The following is a 23,214-nucleotide window of genomic DNA, read 5'->3' as shown; positions in this document are numbered from 1 at the left end:
GAAAGTCTTTTGGGCTTTTTGTCCCACCTCAGAAAGAAAATTGTCGGCATCTAACCTCTTGTAAAAAAAGTTTAAAATTAGTCTGCTGCTTTCGAAACCACTTTACATACAGCTGTCCAAAACGATGCCACAGAACATCATTTACTGAAGAGTCGTCAAGCCGAGCGCTCTTTGTCTTTCTATGGGGAGAATTCCTAAGACCAGAAGAAATAAACCGGCCTCACTGCTTCACGGCAGTGTTTGTGTTGTCAGGCAGCCAGAAGATCTCATGCTCCCTCCTATGAGCGCTTACATTTCACCCAAAAGAAAGCATTAAAAAAGTGAGGAAAACAAAACACATCAAGTCAAGAGTTCTGTTGACCTTCTTGCGGAGGGACCGTTTACGCTCGTGTCAGATTCACCCGCGGGGCTGCAGAGAGAGGTGGAGGAGGCCGCACTCTTAAAAACAGGGCTGGTCTTTTTATTTGTGATCGTTGGTGGTAAATCCCTCCTGTCTCTGTGGTAAGCTAAATTCATAAAGCTCCATTCATGGTGGGCAGAGCAAAGGTGTGAGAAGTGGTTCAGGTCCTTGATAGGGTGGGCTAACTTTTCCCCCAAGCAGGCAAACAAACACACAATATCCTGAAAGTGTCTTTTTCATATTGAAGGAATGTGAATTCTACTTTTACCTCCTCCTTTCTTTTTAAACTTTTTCCCCAACTTAAAATATTACTAATAATAAAAGCACTAAAGCACAAAACACATTTTGTCGTTTTTCAAGGAAATGAGTAAAACCCATATATCAAAAGTTCTTGCAGCATAAATCTCATCAAAGCAGATCTGTGAAGTGTCCATTTTCCTCAGACTAAAACTGGAATAAAACCATCTTAATCAAAGCTATGATTCATCCCCAATGGAAGTCTTTATCGTCATGGTTTTTAGGTGGTTAACCTCTCCTTAATGGGGGCCAACAGCCCCTTTCAACAACTGGACGAAAAATCTGATAGTTAAAATGCTGACGTTTCTAATGATGATGCATATCGATTTGAAGTTCCTGCAGCTCTGGAGAGGCAGTTTGTGAAGTTGGAGATATTAAATTTCACAGCTTCAGCAGAATATATTTAAGCACTGAACCAGCATCTGATCAATGCATGAACATCTCATTTTCTTGCAGGTTTTTGTCTCCAAGTCCTAAAGCTCCGCTTGCAGTGTTTTGTTTCATTTTCCTTTGAACTGCACTGATCATTGTTACCCGTCTCTGTCTGCATGAGGAGATTAATCACACTGGTTATTGACGCAGCAGCTCCATCTGAATATAACCAATCTTTGTTTTGTTTAGATCGAGAGAGGAGATGATAAAACACATGCTTTTGCTCAGAGATTTAGGACGCAAGTCTTCTGTTTTATTTATATTATTGATCTGATATCCACAAAAAAAACAGACTGGTGCTAAATGCAGCAGCAGTTAAAATACATCAATTTAATTACATAAGGTACACAGAATTGTTCTACAATTATAAATTCCTAAAATTTATAATTACAAATTTTTGAAAGATTAACTACTGAATTGCACTTTTTAAATGATTGATTTTAGTACCAGCATCTTTTAACTGACACTTGGGAAATCTAATGATAAATGTATCTAATCTCTTTTAGCTGAAACATAACATTTATGTTACAGAATCTTCTACCAGAGCATCTGACCGTCAATCACAACTGGAACACATTAGATTTATGGTAAATGCATTAGATAACGTCACCAGCTATGGGTGAGAATATGAGATTTATTCTGTGATGCCTTAAGAAGAGGACTCGATAAACAAAAGCCAAAGCTTATTTATCTTAATTACCATTTATGACCTAATTTTGAGGGATGCAAAAACGAAACTTTTTTGAGCTTATGAGTTCAAATGAGGACATCTCATGTTAAAACATGAGCAGGATGATATTAATGCTGCTCAACTGAAAGAAAATATTTCAAAACAAAAGATGTATGTGTACCAAAAAGGAGGTTGGTTTTGCAGGAGCACAGCAACTTAATGTAAACCAATCATTAAGCTACAGATTCCCTATGCCACAAACTACAACAACCATAACCTGATCCGTTTGGAGTAATACAACCAGGGATAGAAAATACTACCATGTAATTTCTTCAACAGAAAGTCGGGGACAACAAATAACTTGAGTTGGGTAAGTCACTGCAAATGCCACGGCAAAGATGGCAGAAATCACCCGACTTCCTCAAAAGGAGTCAAAGAATTAACTTTAAGGTAAATGCTGTTTTCAGTTACAAGCAGAATAGAGCTGAAAAGGCAATTTGAGGTCTGTACAAAAGCAGATGCATACACTAAAAACAAGAACAAAAAACATTTAATTTGTTGGTTTATTTTTATTTTGATGCCTGGCCCACCAGTCCTAAATGCTTGCAAAACAAAAACATGTTGCACTACCCCAGCTTCTACGCTTTCATGTTTAAGCATGGATCATGAAAAATGTGCATCATGGTTGGAGTGATTTTCATTCATCTGTTAAGGAACATCATCACAAAGGCAAGCGTTTCACTTTTCATGCTGTTTCCACATTGTTTGAGAAGGGTTTAATGCCATTGACAAACAAGATGTGCACTACTTGGGGAGGAAAAAAAGCAGTTTAACTACCAATTTAGTGTACATGCAGACCAAAAATGGCTGTGTAAATTATTTAATTTCCAAGAAATTGGCACGTCTAGACAGGAACCCAGTGCATGAGTTGAGTAATGTGTTATTAAGCAATTACCAGATCCTCCGACAGTCAGATCACCAAACACAGCGGAGACCCTGTGTATTATAAAGCGTATACCTGCACTTAAAGAAATGCTGTACTCAAATGTGTAATTTGATTTACAAGTAGCTGGCAGGTCAAATGAACACCAGAGTATGAGTTTGGGTACAATCACAGAAGATGCACTGCAGATGCATTGGACAGCATTACCAGCATTTATAGGTTTGATGGAGGTTTTAATTTTGTTACTGGATGACAACCATGTATGTGATCAGCGATGTGCTGCAGAGAGTATGCCTTGAAGACAGAGCAGTTCTTGTTACAATATTCTGGAGTTGAACTTGCTTTCAATGAGAAAATACGGTAATCAAACTACCCAGGTAAAGGTTGCAGTGTGCCATCCCAATCACACAGGTTTGATCACTTCCTCTCTTATTCTCCATGCAGTACTCCCTTCTTACCGTATGAGTGAATTTGCAGATTCTACTTGAGAAATACCGACTTTGACAGGCATGAATTGGGCAGATGGTAGCTATTACAGTTCAGTGATGTCTCTGCGCGATAAAAAGATCACACACACTGGGGTGGATCAAACACTGTGAGAAGCCTGTGATTAAAATTAGGTGGTAATTATTCAGATGAGACCATAAGCGACACAATTATTCTGAAAGGTAAAGCAACAAGAGCCGGCAGAAAAATGTTTGTCGGATCATAAAATAGAGACGATTCTGCTCGGTTTTTAGGGAGCGTCACCATCTTTGCCAAGAAGAAATTATTATGACAGACAGTTTAAAAAATAAGGTTTGAGAAGCTTTTTCTATTTAAGCACTCAACCCCCCACCAACCTCCTCGTTTCCCTAGCCGTCTCCCTGCCAGAGGCCTTGTTAAATTGGCACAGATTCTCCCCAGCTCCAAAACAAAATCGCTGCCTAAGTGTTTCCACTCTGCTACCCCTATCATGCCCTTACAGTAGCGCGGCCTGCAGAGCGGGGACGGCACAAGAAAAGCAAGCTTTCACCAGATGTGTGCCGCTACTGCGGATTGAGACTCATCCTGAGTTTTAGGATGACTTGCATCCCAGGAATATCACAAGCGTTGGGCCTAATTAAGCTGGAGTGGTCATATAATATTAGTCAGACAGTGTGCTAAATTCTTGTTCTGCTCCTCATGGACAGACCGCTCTTTGTTTGCGAAGCATTAGCCGAGCGGATGCGAGCGAGGCATTCTGCTACAGAAAGCCGGTATGACTCCGTCTTCCTGCTTGGTCTCAGAGGTGTTGAAAACTTCCCAAAGCACATTCCACTCGCGGACAGACACAAGGAATAACAGTTCAGCAAGAGCTGAGGAATTCACAGAGTTGCTCTTGGAGGAGGAAGTCATCGCTTCTGCTCACCCCTTTATGCACCAATCCAAAGAAAGAATGAAGTGCTCAGGATTTGCCTCAAAATCACTAACCCAACCTTCTGATCTGGAACGCCTTCATCAAAATAAGCTTGGAATTTTGGGAAACCCACAGAACGCTTGGCCAGAGACAAAATAGGCCACTTGTGCAAAAAAAAAAAAAAATGTTGGCTGTGCGAGAGCATGAGAGTTTTTCTGGCAGGTCACCATCGTCTCCCAACTGTAAACACTTGGAAGTGTATTTTTAGTGGACACATGCCCTCAAGTTGATATCCTGAAGTCTTCGTATAGGCTACTAGTAAAACAAACAAGAAACAAAATGAAGACTTAAGTAAAGTCAGAGTAGAGGGAAAAAGAGGTAGAAGGAAAAAGAGATAAGACAACTGAAATCTGAAGACTGAGTCTGGAGAAAACTCTGCTGAAAATGTTTTTAAAAACACAACACTTTATAAATTGTGGCCGTGACATTTGATGTGTAGATTTGGCTCTTTCACACTTTTCTGAAAGGAGACCATTACTTTTAAAAGCATTTGCTGGGGAATTACAATAAAAGCCTGACAAAAGCTGTGCAATCAAAGAGGAAGGAAAACAGAGTTTAAAGAAATTTGAGATAACGACAGTTTATCAGATAGATTTGAGATGAAGATCTTTTTAGCCATGTCAGATAAAAAACAACAGAAGCTCATCGGATAAACATGAGATGATCAAAAATCAAGCTGCCAGACATAGAAGGCGCTCTGAAGTTCCTAGGTAGAGACAAACATTTCTTAAAAACCATTCTGGACTTTATATATACTCTTGCCAGCTCCTCTATCTGATTTATTCCCAATGAAAATCCAATTTTAGATTAAAATCTATCTGAAGCCCACAAGCAAGCATAAACGTGGAATGAAACTGTGTTGGTGCAAAAACAGAGTCAATTTTATCCCCCAAACTGTGTTGCTGTAAAGCTCAAAGTTTTAGAAAACTGTTTTTAATACAGATCCTGAAAATAAACCAAAAGCAATGCCAAATTTAAAAACGTTGATGAGGGAGGCGGGAGTGGACCTGCTGCTACTGGAGCTGCACAAAATTAAATATTAATAATAATAATAATTGCAATGCTATGTATTTTAACCAACACCCACTCACCCTCTGCAATTCAATGCTGTATTTGACCAGATGAATGGACTTTCACTGGTCGGTCAGTTCAAGCAGAAAGGGCTGAGCTTTTCACATTTTGATGTTAGAAGTGTCATTTTCGCTCCAGCATCCTTTGCTACAAATGATCAAATTGTCACAGAAGGAATTCTATGTTATTGCAATTTAGGCAATGAATTGTTCATTTTCTTATTTTAAAAAAGGAACTAAATTAGGTGTTTATTTGCATGTAGTTTATTCCTAATATTACATAAAAGGGGATAGGTGGTTAAATAAAAATAAAAAATATGCAGAATGAGTTTTTTTGATCTGATTAATTGTAAGAATAATCAATAATTAATTACTAAAATAACTGCTAGCTCCTCCTCTACTATAAACACAGTTATAAATAGCACAATTCATGTTACAAACTGTTCTTGTTTAACATGAACCTGCTTTCTAGTGAAATCTGTAGCATTGAAGACAAGAGGTGAGATTCTGTTTAGCAGGTTTGGGAAAGTAAGGGAGGAACCCGCAGCAATGCGAGGCTGCAAAGGAAAACATCCTCCCACGCAGAGAGCTTCTAGTGTAATGTTATGCCCACTCATCTCCACAGAGTAAACTGCTGCTGGACTGACAAGGAGATAATAGCAGCTGGTATGGCACAGTCTCATTAGAGCACACTAAGCAACACTAAAAGGGCCACAGTTGTGATGCTTGGAGAGTTGGTGGAAGGCTGTGCACAACTTAAAATAAACAGTAAACAAATCATGCTGCAGACACAGCTGCACCAACGAGGACAAATAAAATCAAACTGTCATTTTAAACTTCCTGTTTATGGTTATCAATAGACAGAACTGGGTAATGTACCTGTGAAGAGTTTGGTGATGGCTTTGTTCTGCCTGCGTGCAGAGCAGATGAGCAGCAGCCAGGGAGGCAGGAACTCGTGGTGACTGGCGAGGAGCTCGGCGATCGTCCTGGGAGACCCCGGCGATGACCTCTGCTCCCCCTCACCCAGCTGGGAGCCTTCATCAATGGAGTCGACAAGCAGGAAGAGGGACTGCTGAGGCGGCTTTACGCTCAGCAGAGGCAGAAGGACACACCTGACGGAACGGTGAGATGAGAAAATGTTAGATACATTTCACGTTTTGACTTTTGTTTGTTCTACATGTTCATTTGCAATCGCATCGTGCCTCGCAGAAGTTTTTATACACCAGCAACATGTTCACATTTTGCTGCATTGAAACAACTAATGTTTTTTTTAGCATTTTATGTGATAGACCAGTACAAACGTCACTATAATTGTGACGTAGAAGGAAACTGACATGGTTTTCACAGTTTTTCACAAACAAATCTGCTGCAAGTCTTGTGGGTTATGTCCCTACCAGTGTTGCACAACTTGAGATAGAAAGTTTTGTTTGCAAAATAAATCCAGCTCAGGTACACATGGGAGACCATCTATGAACAACATTCAAATATCCTTCTGTAATTCCTCATTAGGGACTTTGACTATGCAATTCTAAAACACAAACTTCGATCTAGACCATTTCATTCTACATCCGGCTGCATGTTTGCTGCTCCCTGTTGGACAGTGAATATTTTTCAAGGATTAATTTCAATTTACCTCCCCATCAACTTTGACCTGCACCACTGCTGCTTAAGAACAGCATCTCTACAGCATGATGCTCCCACCACCATCTTTCGCCACATGGTTCTGGGGTGTTAGTTCCCCCTCATATAATATTTTGCATGTAGATCAAAACATTTAACATAAGTCTCTCTGACCAGAGCACCTTCTTCCCTATGGTTACAGTGTTAAAACACTATGTGGAGGCTAATAATTTAAAATCTCAGAAAAGATAGATTTTTGTGGAAACAGCTCTGGGGGTGCGAGTATTCGTGGAGCTGCATAGCACTAAAATGTCACTCACAACAGACAAATGATTTTCCCAAAGCAAACCACATCATAGTCCATATGGATGAAAAGGGAAAAAAAGCATAAAAGTAAATGCATCTCTGTCCAACCCAAACTGTCAATAATCTGAGCTTGAAAGAAAAAAAAAAAATCAGAATCTTTGGGATTTTATGGGCTTTGATTGAAAACTACACAACATGAAAACAGTTTTATGCATCAAAGTTTAACAATGTTCCCTACAACATTAATACCGACGCCAAAATATCTGCAGCCGCCATGTGAAATCCTGCGATAAAGCAAACATGATGTAAAACATTCTGTATCATCTCCACATCAATACAAATCTGAGCACAGCTAAACGCTGCATTATGCCGTTATCAGCAGAAAAGTGCAAACCAGACATGTAATCTGCAGTTTTCAGCGCCAACAGGCAAGTTCACACATAAATGCTCAGTGAAGCAACCAATAAATTCTGCTTCATTTGATTTTTTTCTGTGCAGCCATGTTCGTGTTGGCACAGACCTCTGAGCCACTGCGACTCCACAAGATCTCCTTTGGGAAGGTGTCGTTTTCCAACAATCAGAAAATTACTTCCAGCTCGACTGGCTGTGATGAAGGATCAGAGGATTTCCTTTAAGTGACATTTGAATGTGCCGCTGGGTTAATCAGACGTTTAAGAGGATGAACAAATGAATTTATGGTTGTAAGAACTTGACTGGGGATTAGACGCAGCTGGGGGGCGTTTGAGGCTCTTCACAAGTGGGTGTCAGAGAGATAAAAATCTGTCACCTTGCTGATGATGGGACACTCTCTTTAACCACCACTCTCTTCTAATGGAACAGACGCCGCTTGTGAGGTTTGACATTAAATGCTCAAACGGTGATATATCGAGACTTATCTTGCCGGCCCAACAGACCGTCACTAAACGTTTGGCTCCAAAGTAAGATCTTTTCAAAAAAATAAAAGGCCTTCAGAGCAAATTGCAACAACAGTTTACTTCTCCTGCTCAGTGATTCAATTCGATGCAAAAGCACTTCAATCCCAAAGAGAAATCCAATGTTGTCAGGCCTACAAAAATCCTTAAAGAGTTCTTGTAGATGGTGATGCCAGGAGCTCCTGTAGCAGCCTGTATTACAGTGTATGCGATGAAGCCTCTGACTGAAGACACTACTGTTGTATACGGTTTTATAAAGTGGATGCTTAGGTTAATTTAATAAAGAATCCTGAACAGAAACAGTTGTCTTTATTAGCTTCTTTAGGCATTTTAAGTCACCGACTGGTGCTGCCGTCCCTACAAATGATGGAAGAAAAGATTGCACTCTTCACAACAGATTTATAGAAAATGTTTACGAAACTATCCAATGTATGATTGCATACTATGTGTTTAGTATGTGATAAAGTTCACAAATAGGATGTAGGGATAATTATCAGTTTATTTCACAAGGACATGCTAGCATAGCATTCAGGTCTGTCGGTATCCGCAAAGAGACTAATAATCCTTGCAAATAGAGACATCTAGACAATTAGGATCTCAAATGGCTTCAAGCTTGTTAGTAAAAAATAAAAAAATCCAGGTTTTTTCAAAAATGTAATAATCTTAAACAGAAAGCCCAATTTATTTAGTCTGGCAACGGTCATATCAGTTCAGCATCCTGAACCAATCCATCATGCTAACCTTCTATGCTACAAATATTTAAGCTCAATAAATCACTGCTCTGATTTTTGGCTTCCAAAGTTATTCCACATTTTAGCAGTAAGAAATGATCAGTTTTAAAATTTAAACCTTGAGCTGCAATCTTTATCTAAGCAATGTAAACCATCAGCTGGAATGAAAAGCACTGTTAATGCCTTTTAACCGTCACGCTGCACCTCAGTGCTGCTCAGCCTTTTTAGCTGTGCAGTCAATCACTCAGTCTCATTGTCACAGCCCACACAGAACCTGCAGCGCCATCTGGGAGTCCTGCCAAAGGGAATGTCCATCCGCAGGGGTGACTTGTGAGAGAGTGTGTGAATGGTTGTGTATGAGGCCACGTTGCCTACCGAGACAATCAAATCCACAGTGACAGCAAGTGGGCAAAACAAAGCAGCATTCTTCCCTCACAATCCAGCTACTTTCAGGCTGTCAAAGAGTCAAAAGGGAGGGATTCCAGACAAAGAAGAACTCAGCAGGGTATGGGAGCTGGAGGGAAAAAATAAGCCGATTCCATTCGTTAAAGAAATATGCTGCACACCTGGAAAACTAAAAACCATTGCCATGGACCTATGCACTACTTATTCTGGTTCTAAACAAAAGCCCAAATTGATTCCAAAAGCAATTTAACGTGGAGAAATCGGGGGAAGGGAGGTCTTGTATGAATCAAACGCGATCCCCATCTGTCATGTTGTGTTGAAGGCTGCAGTCGCCGTCGCTGCAATCATAATGTACAAAGTGAAGCTTTCAGTGTGATGTTTAGTAAAGACGTCTTGGCTGACAGAGCTGCACTGGGCAGCGATTCAGAGCCTCGCACATTCACGCTCTTCGTTTTATAGGACTGGCAAAGTCACAAAGCACACCCCAAGACCCACATGCTCACAGAAAGCGGCACTGGAGTCAAAATATGCTCTCAATATAACTTTTAACCGTGGAAAAATGGTCATATGTGAAGCTCCAGGCAACGAAATCAAACGGACGAAGCGTTCCTCTTGTTTCATTAAAATAATCACCAATTCATTCAACATCGAGCCAATTTGGAGAGGTTCTGCTGAGTGCCTTTCCACAGTCAGGGGAATGCTCAGCGCCACAGAACGGAGCCACAGCTGAGTCATGTCCTGACTCACCCAAATCCAACCAAGCTACCATCAGGCAGATCGTTCTTCTTCCTCAGGTCTGACATTATGCAGGTCAGTATTGCAATGATTCCTCTGAGAAGGAGAGCAGCGAGAGACTCATCCTGAGAACAAATGTTTTGAACATCCAGGTGTAGACACTTTGCTTACTTGCATACTAGCGCCCGTGTCAGTCTGCTTTCATCTGTGTCAAAGTTTTATCAGGTTTGATGAAGTTTTGCAAAGTTCTGAAGTTCTCTAAAAACCATTGATTTGTTGTTTTTGTCCAAAGTGGTGAAATGAGCAGAACTAGGTTTGAAAAATCTTAGGGATTGACATTGCATCAGTTTGTGCATCATAAACAATCTTAACTGTAAATTTCAACCTAGCATAAGTAATTTAATACTTCAGATACACTAGAGGTGTATTCATGCCTGATGGTCTGGTTCAATTGGGAAACAAAATTGAAACATATGTTACATTTTCAGCTGTTGCGGTTCACTTTCACACTGTACTTTGTCAAACTAACAAAACCCCTGAGCAACCTGTTCTTTCCCACCCTCGTCTGTGGTGGCGCTACACTAAGAACCACTAAAGAAAATGACTCAAAAACCTCTGAACACACTGAGGGCAACTTCATTCTTCACAAAATGTAAATAAAATGGAGAGGCATCAGATTTTAGCAGTTTTAGGTTTTCCCTTTTGTCTTTGGCAAGAGTTTACAAGCCATTTCTCCTGTTGGAGCTAGACTGTTGCATTTGATTACTCAGAATGCCCCACGCTATAGTTCGCTTTCTGCTTTTGGAGCCATCTCCAATCTGCTTGACAGTCATACATTTTATATGAATGCATTTCACTTTAATTGAACAAAGACCTGTGCTTGTAATCAGACCAGAGTTCTCATTTTTGATCCAATTACACATTCACACTTCCCAAATGAACCAAACGTTTTGGCAAATGAACTGGTGTTCAAATAAAGTGGACTAGACGGTCGGTGTGAACACACCCTAAAACTGCAATTGCAGAGATTTGCTTAACAAAGCCGGGTGAAGAAATGTTTCAAATGTTTTCATTATGTTTAACATATTAAAAATAAACATTGAAATTCCTCTGAACTTACCTGGAAATCAACATTCTGAAGTGAAGCACATGAGTCTCTATCAATTTACACAATATTTACATCCACAAAAGATCCTTAAATATTGAGCTATGAAAAGACGGTGAAAATAAAGTACATTTTTGTTTTAATCACTAAATCTACAAATTTTTGACTAAGCAGTGATTTAACTATAGAGATTTGTGCAAAAGATCATTGATTTGTTGTTTGTGTGTGTGGGCTGCACAGTGGCGCAGTTGGTAGAGCTGTTGCCTTGCAGCAAGAAGGTTCTGGGTTCGATTCTTTCCGCATGGAGTTTGCATGTTCTCCCTGTGCATGGTGGATTTTCTCCGGGTACTCCGGTTTCCTCCCACAGTCCAAAAACATGACTGTCAGGTTAATTGGCCTCTCCAAATTCTCCCTAGGTTTGAGTGTGTGTGTGCATGGTTGTTTGTCCTGTGTGTCTCTGTGTTGCCCTGTGACAGACTGGCGACCTGTCCAGGGTGACCCCACCTCTCGCCCGGAACGTTAGCTGGAGAGGCACCAGCAACCCTCCCGACCCCACTGAGGGACAAGGGTGTAAGAAAATGGATGGATTTGTACATCACCATAAAGAAAGGCAGCATTTTTCTTTAGCTGCACAATGTCAAAGTAAAAACATCAGTTTCGGTTAATGTTTGGGATCCTACGAGTCAAAATATATCATGTTAACCCTTCAAATCCGACAGGAGTCATTGTTAAAGTAGTCTTACAGCTAAAGCTGTGAAAATGTAATCTTCTTGAAAAAAAGATTAGTTTTTATAACCTCCAAACTCTAAGCTTTTAAACCCCAATTGAGGAAATCCAAAGGATAATGACAGATTCCTAGACATGGATTAAACCTACAAGTCCAAGAAAACACTTTTTTTTCCTATTCAAGACAGATTGTATTGACTCATCAATGTAGTCCGCCTATGCCGACACCGAGTAGTGGTGCCTTCACATGTGGGAAACCTGCCTCTGATCTATGCTTATATTTTGACCATTTTCTTTATTTAAGGGCGTATATGATTTCTAATACCTTTATGATTATAACTTTGTCCAGGCTTCAGGATCATTGCACTTACGTTCATGGCTTTAGGCACCTAAACAGATGTGCTCCTGTTTTTGACTCAGATCTGATCACACTCTGCAGTTGGTGCTTCATCCGAACGTGATCTCTTCAGTCGGACAGAATGCAGGTATGGAGAAAAAGTAAAAATCTTTTACAAGTTATAGCAGTCTGGAAGCAGCAGCATGGAGACCTAACAAACTGGGAAACTACGGGAGCATTTAAAAGAGATGTGACCCAAACTCGGTCAGCCTCGAACGCAACACAAATGTCAATAATAGCTTCTGATAAACTGTAATTAACAAAACTAAAATTCCTACATCAGCGGTTCAGGTGTGTCCAAATGCATTCCTCCTAACATCTACCAATTTTTACATTGGCGAGACATGCAGGAGTCATGCAACCTCTCAGCAGTAGCTGTGGTACCGAGTCATTAATCCACGTTGGGCTCGAAGACAAGAAAACTCACAAGGTTATGTCTGATTTTGCAGCTGTTTTTCTCCATCTATTGCAAAAAACATCATATTTGACTGAGTGAAGCTGAACTATGAACATATTCAGACTCGGGTGGCAGAATGAAGCATTTTACATAAAATACAATGTGGCATCTTCCAAAAATGAGAGGAATGCATTTCCTCTTGAGACACTTAAGTGACTTATTGTTGCTTTTAATTGCCACCCCTTGAAAAACAAAGTGGCTCCTCATTTGATTGATTTTCTGCTCTAACATTGTTAAAGCCGTCTTAAAGTATTACTCCACACTAAGATAAATTCGACATCGTTTTCTAAAGATAAATGTAACATCAGTATTAAATAGCTTAAAAGAAAAAAAAATGGACTTATGTGCTACAGCAATCAAGAATTACCCAGAAAATGACTTGTCATGATGAAATAAAACATCAGCAAACACTCCTAATTACAGCCAAATGGTCCAAAAAGCACTTTAAAAAAAAAAAAATGCTCATTTTTGCTCTTCTTTGAATGGCTGAGACAGTGCAACAAATCAATTTGGCCTCAATCAATGTCCACTGTCGATTCTGAGCGCCATCCCTAAGCAAAGTAAAGCCTCTAGTCAACTGAAAATAAATGATGTCAAGCAGATGACCTGGTCCAAGAAAGAGCTAGAATAAAACTTTTTTTATTATTGTTTATTCAATGTTACTGTGAATAAGCTGTGTTTTTGTTTTTAATGATGTAAAGCGCTTTGAAATGCCTTGCTGCTGAAATGTGCTATACAAATAAAATTTGATTGATTGATTAGTAAACATTCAACTTTGCACATTTAACTGTGCAAATACATGCCGAGACATTATATCAGATAACCTTCAAGTTATCTGAGATTCAAAAGTCTGTAATGGGACTAGTCTCATGGAAAAATTCATGGAAAAATCATTCAAATGTGGTGATATACTAAATATCTTACTTGTCCTCTTTGTAATGTTTCCAATTAATAATTTACCAGGGTGTAAACACTCTAAAAGCAGCACGCATACCTTCTCGCAACCAAATATTTCCATCACCACCCCCAAGCTTTTCCAGAGCCAGACGAGGTGAGCATTCCTGGATAGCTATCCAATACCGTTAAAGGAATCTGAAATTTCATCCTGTCCTTTCCAACACTTCGCTCCTGTTCTGCTCAAACATAAACGTGCATTAGTCTGGATGCAAGCTGTCCAGTACAGAGCTGGACTAGATTCTGCAAACCACTCTCCCGCTAGTTGCTAGCTTTTCAGTAACAGGGCAGCAAAAATGGGTTTTCTGGCACAAAGAATAGCTTAAAATGTGAAAACTAGTCAATCAACACTGCTGGAAAAATAATTTTCCCCCTTAGTAGTGTGCATTTCTCCTTCGCCACTTCAATAAAAATTCTTTCTCCTGTTTTTGCACGTGTGTATTGTCCAGGCTCACCTCTGCCCCAGTTTTAAGCCTTTTGCAGCGTCAAACAGTTTTTCTTTCAGCACTGACCGATCTGTAGCTTCACCAATCTTCCCATCAGCTCTGACCAGCCATCCTGCATGTGTAGCAGAAAACCCGATGGTACCGTGCTTCACAGCGAGTATAGTGTGCTTAGGGTGACACGCAGGATGAGCTTTTCACCACAAGCGGCACTACATGTGCGCCACGTCACCCCCCTGTTGCTTTTACGACTTTTCAGACAAAAAGATAAAAACGTCTGTATCAGCTACAATCAGAGGAGGTAGGTCAGGCTTTTTAAAGATCAGAAAACTTCAACTCCTAGTCATCCTGTTAGCAGTTCCCCGACCTGAGGCAGCGGTCTCTGCATTTCCTCCAGGAACACCAGCTTCATGTTTCCTGTCAGAGTTGCTCCTTGGTCTTCTGTTTGTTTACTGATTGTCTCCTACAAACTTCTGAACACCTCCAGGAAAAGCTACATTTATTCTGACAGGTGAACTCTACTGAGCAACCACCAGCTGGGTAGAGGAAGCTGGTTGCATTGAATTTAAACAACTTACAAATTAATCCATCACTTATCTTATAATTTAAAAAAATGTGTTGGTCTGTTGTATAAAATCCCAGTGAAACACACTGACGTTTGTCACAGCAACATGTGAACACTTTTTCAAGTCTCTGAATATTCACCAACATGGATCTAGCAGTACTTGGATTCAAAAAGTGATGACTGTTGTGGGATGTGATTGGCTTATGTTGCCAGTTCTCCATCAATCATACAGGATTTTAAAAAAAGGACACCCACGTCACTGAGGAGCCAGGAGGATCAGATTTAGATTTTAAAGCTCCCACAATAACAAATCCTAAAACAAACATGTCTACTTCTTCAAAAAATTCTGTCTTTAGTTTACTTTTAACGTAAACACGAGTAGTTTGAGGTTGCATACCATTGAAAAGATCACAACAGTGGCTCTTACTTCGGCAAATGATGGTCAGTTTTCACGATTGCCTTTGACCGCAGCCATTCTTTGCTTTCATGAATAAACTCACAGCTCCTCTTGCTGTGGTCTTGTTTAAAAGTTGGACAACCATTACATGAATGAATTATGAGTGCCCACCCGAACACGTAGGCAGAAATGCTCCACACACGCTGCTTGTGGTGTGGAGAGACGATTGCCGAGTCATCGCTGCAGCCGCACCAGGACTGCCGTTTCTCCTCATCTGCCCAAACAGAGCTGATGCTTCACACAGGGAGTTTTTTTTTCCCCCTTTTGTTTCTGAAACGCAGCCCTAATCTCCTGCACATTTTCCACAGCACTGGACCACATGAAAGCAAAGGAGTCATTTTAACCCTAATAAGATGGCATCGACTCAAAATGCTAAAACAGACATGAAGCCCGATTTGAACAGAAATGTCAACCTATTTGGTGTATCAAAAGTTGCTTTGAATGAGCAAAAACTTATAGAAGAGCTGCATTAAAAAACTCCAACAACTGTAAAATCAATTCTTTCCACGTATGTCCTGAGAATAAAACACTAGTTGAGAATGTTCCAACTCTTTCACAGCTTTAAGCCAAGATCATTCATCACTTCGGAGGCCTGTGCCCTTTACAGGCAAATAAAAACCTACACAGCTGCAAATCACATTACTTTACATTCTGATGACAACAGATCTACATAAAGACACGCCAACATTTGAAAGCAGTTCGCTCCATCACCAAAAAAAATAAAGAAATAAAAAAATGTGGTAACTTGAATGGATTAATTCCACCTATCCTCAACCTGAAAGGGGAAAAATGCTGTATTGCTATCTGACCTGCCTATCTGATCAGTTCTTTAAAACTCAGACGCTTCCAAACCGACAAATGTTTGATAAAACAGAAGTAGACTTAGTAGAGACTGATGCGGATGTGAGCAAGACAGACAAATCGGGCAGTTAAACCCTTGATGTCTGCAGCCAGACAGACAATGGTTTTAGGTATCACTGATGGCAGTGAAGTCGACCAATCTGAAATGTAAATGAAACAGAAATATCAAGTTTATTGTCTGAACAAGACAGCCAGCACTGGCTGATTCAGATCAGAAGAAAAGCACACTGAAAGGTGAAACTGCCTTTTATCTCTGTGGCAGCTGCCAGCAGGCATTTGACCTGCTAATGCATCACATTACTTCTAAAGATGTGTGAATTCAAAAAGGGCCTTGAAAGCAAAAAAAAAAATCTGTTGATGTTAATATTTCAAGGCTACAAAGGATATTTAGTTTCTAAGATCATAACTATTGTATTTTCAAGCTTAATTCTTTTCTGAAAATGTTAACTCGGATTTGCAAAGTAAATCAGGATTCTTTTAAAACATCTATTTTGCAATAAGATGTGGCAAAGTGGGAATTGTATGAATACTACCAAACAGTTTACTGTGGAACCATTCAGAAAGAGAAGCTTTTCTTAAATAATAATAATAATTGTTTCCGAGAGATGGAACCAGTGTGATATGATACACTTAAATTTCCTTCCTGAGGCACAATAAAGTTTATTTCTATTTCTAATTCTATGAAAGCAAGATTACGCTGCTACTTTAAAAAAAAAATCACAACTTTTAAAGAGAAGGAGGGAGAAGCGCAAGTTTGAATGACGTTCAAGAAAACTCATTTAAACTCTTGCACTGAACAATCGTTTTGGTGGAGGCAGTGGTACACGGCTTGGAGGTGACTGGTGACAATAGAGAGAAGCATGTATAATAATATTTAGTTAAAATCACTTTTTTCAGTGATAAAGTTTCTCATGCAAAAGTCTTAGTGTAATTGAAATAAGAGAGAAAGAAAAAGAAAATGTACAAGAAACTTTTCAGCACATATGAGTCCTTAATATTGATGAAAAAATACTAGCTCCATTGACAGATTATTTCACTTATAACATTTACATTTTTCTCATGTCATAAATGAAATAATTTGGTCATGGAACTAGGACTTTTTCATCAATATTATTGACCTAAAACAAGCTCCTGTATCTTGCTGAAAAGTTACTTATAAACATTGTTTTGTCTCATTTCAAGTGTACCAAGATATTTGCATTAGAAACTAGACCAAAAACTAGAACGAATGGTCAGATTTTGTGATTTTGTAGTTAGTCTAGTACAATAAAATTATCAAACCAGTCGCTGGGTTTCAATATAATCGGATGTGGTTATCTTGGTTTGTTTGGTAGCATTTTTGTCAAGACGAAAATACATTTTCTTCAACTCCCAACACTATTGTCCTTATTTACATAAAAGAGCAAAAACAAAACATAGAAGAAAATGTATAAGGGAAGCTCTTAAGCATTAAGGAACTGGCAAAAACAATGTTAAAGCATATTTGAGAAAAAAAAAAAAAAAACATAGAAGAACACATATAAGGGAAGCTCTTAAGCATTAAGGAACTGGCAAAAATAATGTTAAAGCATATTTAAAAAAAAAAAAAAAAAAAAAGAGTCTGAGTTGCCAAAAAACACTCAAGGGTTTTGAAATTTTGTTTAAATCCCAAAATCTAGAAAGCTGTTGCTGCAAAACTATTAGAAGCCAAAATCAAATTGCACAGGTGGACATTAACTCATGTCAAAGCGGTTTTATTGTATTAACATAAGAGTGAGGATTACTACCAACAATGTGACTTGTTTGCCTTTGACTAGGCTAAAGAATTTGGCAGGGCCTCTTGCACTCACTCACTAGGCAATGTTTAAAAATCACAGCTGGAAAAGGGGTTTAGAGAAGGCGGGCCAAAAGCTCTCGCAGCAAAAATAAAAGATAAAAAAAAGGCCTCCAAATACTTCTACTAAATAAAACCTCTGACTTTTCCTTAAAAATGTGAAAACCTGCATCAGTTAAATGGAAACAAGGTATGCACCCCTCTGAATTTTTATTCCTCAAGTAAATTAACAGTCATAATCCTGAGCTAACAGTAAAGTTTTATGCTTTTCCATGTTCTGCCCTGCTTTTATTTCCTAACGTTTCTGTGCCAGACATCATTCTTGGCTTCTTGAAAGCAGATAGCATCTGGAGCAGAAAGCAGGCCATTCAGATTATTTGTGTTCAGCAGTGCTGGGGAATCTTTTACGCTTTAAATGAAGATAAGGCGCTCAACCAAGAGTCCCTTTGGCCGGCCGACAAACAAAAGGAGGAGCGATAATAAGATTCTGGGCCTGAGGTGTCGACTGCAGGGAGAATATTTGTTTCACGAGGTGGGGCTGACCAAGCGTGCCTGTCCCGACTTCCAGCGAAACAGAGAGCAGAGTCCTGGTTTGTTTCGTAATAAAAACCTGCCTTTTATTGGAAGAAAGGTCAACCTCAAGTCAGAGTCATCAGCACCAGCCGTATGATTACGAGCAGATGACAAGAAGAGCGCTGGCTTCCTTAGGAAGACTAAGTTGATATGGAAAGTGGTTATAGAGCATTAAAAAATGATTTACCTCACCCACTCCTCTGCTTTGTGTGTGTGATGTTGAGACGGTGCTGTAAGTGTCACCAGATGGCCACAAAAGCATGAGTGTGTGTTCTGCAGTGCATTCCAGCCTGCGTTACAGACAGCCTGACCCACGCTGTGCAGACAAGTCATCCAAGTCCACCGCCATCACTCACTCTCACGTGCAGCTCGCCTTTAAAGCCTCCGTTTGCAATAACAGTCCATCTTGATCGCGTTACATGCCCAGGCAGGGTGCTGCAAGCCCACAAAACCTACTGTACTTCAGCTTAACATCTGCACTTCATCCTTATACAACAGTCACTCCTCAGGTCTGGGAATCAGTCACAGTTCAAAGCTCTGGCCACCTGAGCTTGGCCGTGACTTAAGAACATCTGACCTTTGTTGAATCAGAAAGTCGAGCGGGGACAGTCCCACCCAGCATGCCACACCGGGGGGAAAACCAACAAAACCATCACAGCAAATAAGAGAGGAGGCTTGTGAGGCGGAGCCTCTGGTTGTGTGTGTGTGTGTGTGTGTGTGTGTGTGTGTGTGTGTGTGTGTGAGAAAAAAAAAAAAAAAAGGAGGAGGAGGAGGGGATATCGGGGTCAGAAGGTGGAGGATAGGAAGCGGAGGGGGAGGTGCCGAGTTTGGATTTTAAATTTCAAGCAAACAAACTATTTTTACCTCAAAGGACAAAAATGAGTTTCTTACATAAATGTATACAGAAGATATTATTTGAGGGTGAGTTACTCACTGTTACCTTTCTACTTTGAACACCAAATATAAATATCAATATTAGGCATCCAATTTTTATGATGCAACAATATAAAACAATGGCATATATGAGATGTAAAGCTACTAGGGCTAGAAGGATTAAGTGTGTTGAATCAATTATTGAAGTAATCATCAACTAATTTAGTAACTAATCAATCATTAACTGGATCAGACTCACAAAAGCCAAATGCTAAAAGAACATCATAGAACAGCAATTAAGTCACAAATATCCCAAAATGTATACAAATTGCATTTAGGAATAAAATTTGCATTTTGTCTGCAAATATGTTCTTCCCAAAATTCCTCAAGTAAAATAGTTTTAGCTTCAAGATACAAATCCTGTAAAAAGAAAAAAAAGACTTTTTAATCACCTTTTGTATTCAATTATAAATTGAGTAACCCAAAAAATAATAGCGAAGTCAGCCTTATACTGTACTGATGCCAAGTCATGCAGAAAGGTTTGAGCTTTTCACACGTTGATGCCAGAAGTATTTTTTCGCTGCAGATACGTCCTTTGCTACAAATAATCAAGTGTTCACTAAAGGAACGCTGCGATTACATTTTAGGTAAAAAATATTTATAACTGCAAAAATCTGCAGAATGTGCCTTTTTTTATCTGATTAATCAATAACTAAAATAATCATTAGTTGCAGCCCTAAAAGCTCCAGCAGAAAAGTGATGCTTTTATGTGAATATTCATGTTCTTACTTCTTAAAAGCTTCTGCGGGGTTCCTCTCACACTCCCCAGGCTGCAGAGTGCTCTGCACAGCCGGGTCGCGGACCTTCTCCTCGTAACCCGGCACCAGCCCGCCTCGGCATATCTGGGCCACCAGACCCCGGATGAATCCACCGACACACAGCGTGTCCGAGTCGTCTGCCCGGCAGAAGTGGAAAGCCAGGCTCTGCTTGTGCAGACTGCGGTACGTTCCCTGGGCTGATGTGGGCCACAGCAGCTCCGTGCACAGAGCAGTCTTCCCACTCCCAGGTCCTCCCACCAGTAACACCCCCCAGGAGCTACCGGACTTGGCCGATCCGGTCGTGATACCGCCGGGGACGGGCACGCCCCCTCCGGGCGGCACAGCCAGAGGCTGCTTGCTGGGAGTGCTGCTCACTCCGCTCAGGTTGTTGGTTTTCTCCTGCAGGCAGTGCTGGATCTTGTGGAAGACCCACTCTCGGCAGTAAAAGCGTTTTCCCTGCAGCAAACTGGTTTGGGCCATTTTGAACTGATGCTGCTGTTCCGCCTCTTCCTCCTGCTCATATGGGTCCCTTTATTTTCCCCCATGCATTTTTAATTTCAACAGAAGCTGGCTGTAAATCTGAACATCCATTTTCTCAGCTGTAAATGTTCCCCTACAATTCCGATGTTGGTGCAACTTGGAGTGGAAGTGGAAGAGAATAAAGGAGCTTTTCTTCAGATAGCTACTGTGTGTACAGAGAATCTAGGTCAAAATAAAAAAAATAAAAAATAGCAAGACTGACATTGGGACTCAAACTGTAGATTTTCCACCAACTTTTTCCACAGCTTTCCCACCGGTTGAACTGAGCGCTCCTTGTTATTGTCCACGTGTTGTCTTAGCATGGCGCTGGGCCAGGAAGGGCAGGGCACCCGGCTCTTGAGAGGCAAAGCCAAGCCAGCACCACTTGATATGATTAGCCATGGGGGTTCCTCATATATTTCCACTGATGCATTTCAGACGCTGCTGACCAGAAGCGCGTTTCCATTACATTAACATGGATGAGGCTGTCAGTGCAAAGTCACTCTCTCCAATAACATGTTGAATCCCTGGAAAAAAGAAGAAAGAGTATCCAGATTAAACCCAAAGTGCAACCTTGCTGCATCTAAAACTCAAGTATCAAGGTATACCAATGCTTTTTACAGTTACAGTTCTAAAATAGCTAAAAATGTTGTCATAAAGTTTCTATGTTTTAAAGCCATTTATAACGAGATGCCAAAGAAACTAATTAGTTCTTGCAGCTGCGTGGAGCATAGAATGATGACTAATTCTGCCACAATAAGCAATAAATTGCAAAATAAATCAACACAGTAACTATAATTTCCTTTTGCATCATTGTTTGTTTATCTTATGTCTCTCTTTTCCTACCAAAGTCTGGACAGGTGTATTGGTCTCAATTAGTCCTTTTTTTTTTACAAGATGTAAACAAGATAAAGGTGTCATCCATCATTTCTATTAAGGTTAATGCTTTTTGGAAACTACATCTGACAAACTACACGTGCCATGTCTGTTTAGGCTCAACTAACCTGCTCTGATTTGCTTATTATACGCTACCCAGAGCACAACAGTAAAACTGCTGTCAGCAGGCACTAAGAAACGAAACCTTTTTTGGTCTACAAAGCAGATAATATAATTATAATCCTAATATACTATTTTTTGTGGATACAATCATTAAGCTGTTTATTCCAAGGTTCTTTTACTTCATTTTATTACTCAGACATTACATAGAAAAACACAAATAGGATAATTATCCCTTTAAAAACATGAAAACTACAGCAGATTATTTCCAGCCTGCATATAAACGTGGGCTCCTCTTACAGCCACATAAGGTAGGCAAGCTGGTTTTTCTGTGCTTTCATCCTACACAACCCACATCACTGCCTGCCTGCCTTGCAACTAAATTCTTGGCAAGGTTTTTCTTTTTTGTCCAGTTTCTCCAGTCTATCCACTGATCCTGTCTTCCTTCCTATGTGGCTTTAAATCCCAAACAGTCCACATCCGTCCTGAACTGTGAGAGTGGGGGAAAAGTCCCCATTTTCCTGCACGTACAGAGTGAAAGTGGAGGGCACTTCAGCATTAAAATGTTTTTTTTATGCAATACTCAGTAACAGTGGATCAGAAGTTTATATATTTCAGTCTAGTATCCGTTTAGCTGTACGCTGCAGGAGCATGAACACACACACACGCACACACACACACACACACACACACACACAGCCTTGCAGGTTACTTTGTAAGGTTGCCAGATAACTCGACTCTCATACATTTCCACCTTTCTGCTTCTGTGGGGCGCTGAAAGCCTCCTTCAAACAATACATCCCTCAATAAATGCTCAGCATTTCACGGGTCAGCTTTTTTAACGAGAAACAAGCTTTGTATACCATTTATTTTAGCAAAGCGGCACAAATTCAGACCAGTAACTGAGAAGGCTGCAGAAGTCTTTTGTATGGCCAGAGAAACCTCACCCTGTTTTTTAAAGAGAGATTTTTTTTTACCTATAGGGGCTTTTAAAAACCCAAGAATAGATTTGATAACAACTGAATGCATTTAGGGAAACATATAAATGTTAAATGTAGCTTAGCTTGTCAATGCATTCAACAGTGACTGTTCCTTCAACTCCAACTGAACCAATTGTGGAGCGTTTCGCTATTTTTCGGCTGTTTACCGTCTGTAACGAACCACAAACGGGTTTCCTCTCACCTCTCTCACAGTATCCTCTCTCTATTTTTGGGGTGTGTAGCTTCCTCCGTAGAATTCCTGCAATTCCGCGTTCAAGCCAAACGTTGAAATAAACAATTACCCTTTTCTTCCCGTCGCTGGTGTTCAGCATCAGGGTATCTCTCGGGTTCTTTCTTTGAATCGGTCTTTTCTGTCGGCGGTCGGCTCCTCCTGCTGCCCAACACAGCTCCACAGCGAGCTGACTGATTCTCCGCCTCCGACCACTCCACATAAATTCGGTGCGCGCACACGCCAACACTCTCCCGCAAAGACCCATGGGATTTGAAGTCTTATCTTCCTTCACCGGTAGTGGAGTTTATGCAGGGCTAAAAATAGGAAAAATAACTGGATAACTTGAAAAGCATTAGCAAACTGGAGTACAGTATCTATCTATCTATCTATCTATCTATCTATCTATCTATCTATCTATCTATCTATCTATCTATCTATCTATCTATCTATCTATCTATCTATCTAT

At 40.1% G+C, this 23,214-nt stretch overlaps 1 protein-coding gene across 2 annotated transcripts in view; it reads right to left on the bottom strand.

The window, feature by feature from the left end:
- The window catches only part of ankrd50 (ankyrin repeat domain 50), a 38,265-nt gene extending 15,317 nt beyond the window's left edge, over nt 1-22,948 (bottom strand). Inside the window, exons 1-3 of one of the 2 annotated variants that reach the window (XM_008421148.2) lie at nt 22,719-22,948; nt 19,993-21,067; nt 6,130-6,362 (exon numbers count right to left, since the gene is read on the bottom strand). In XM_008421148.2, coding sequence (XP_008419370.1) covers nt 6,130-6,362; nt 19,993-20,501 — 742 coding nt within the window. In that variant the 5' untranslated portion in view covers nt 20,502-21,067; nt 22,719-22,948. The remainder of the gene's footprint in view (nt 1-6,129; nt 6,363-19,992; nt 21,068-22,718) is intronic. The other variant, XM_008421149.2, reaches the window with a different exon arrangement.
- Nucleotides 22,949-23,214: the final 266 nt, after the last annotated feature.

This window comes from Poecilia reticulata, linkage group LG10 (assembly GCF_000633615.1).
Source record: "Poecilia reticulata strain Guanapo linkage group LG10, Guppy_female_1.0+MT, whole genome shotgun sequence".
NCBI classification, from domain to species: domain Eukaryota; kingdom Metazoa; phylum Chordata; class Actinopteri; order Cyprinodontiformes; family Poeciliidae; genus Poecilia; species Poecilia reticulata.
This window is presented reverse-complemented; position numbering and strand designations above follow the sequence as displayed.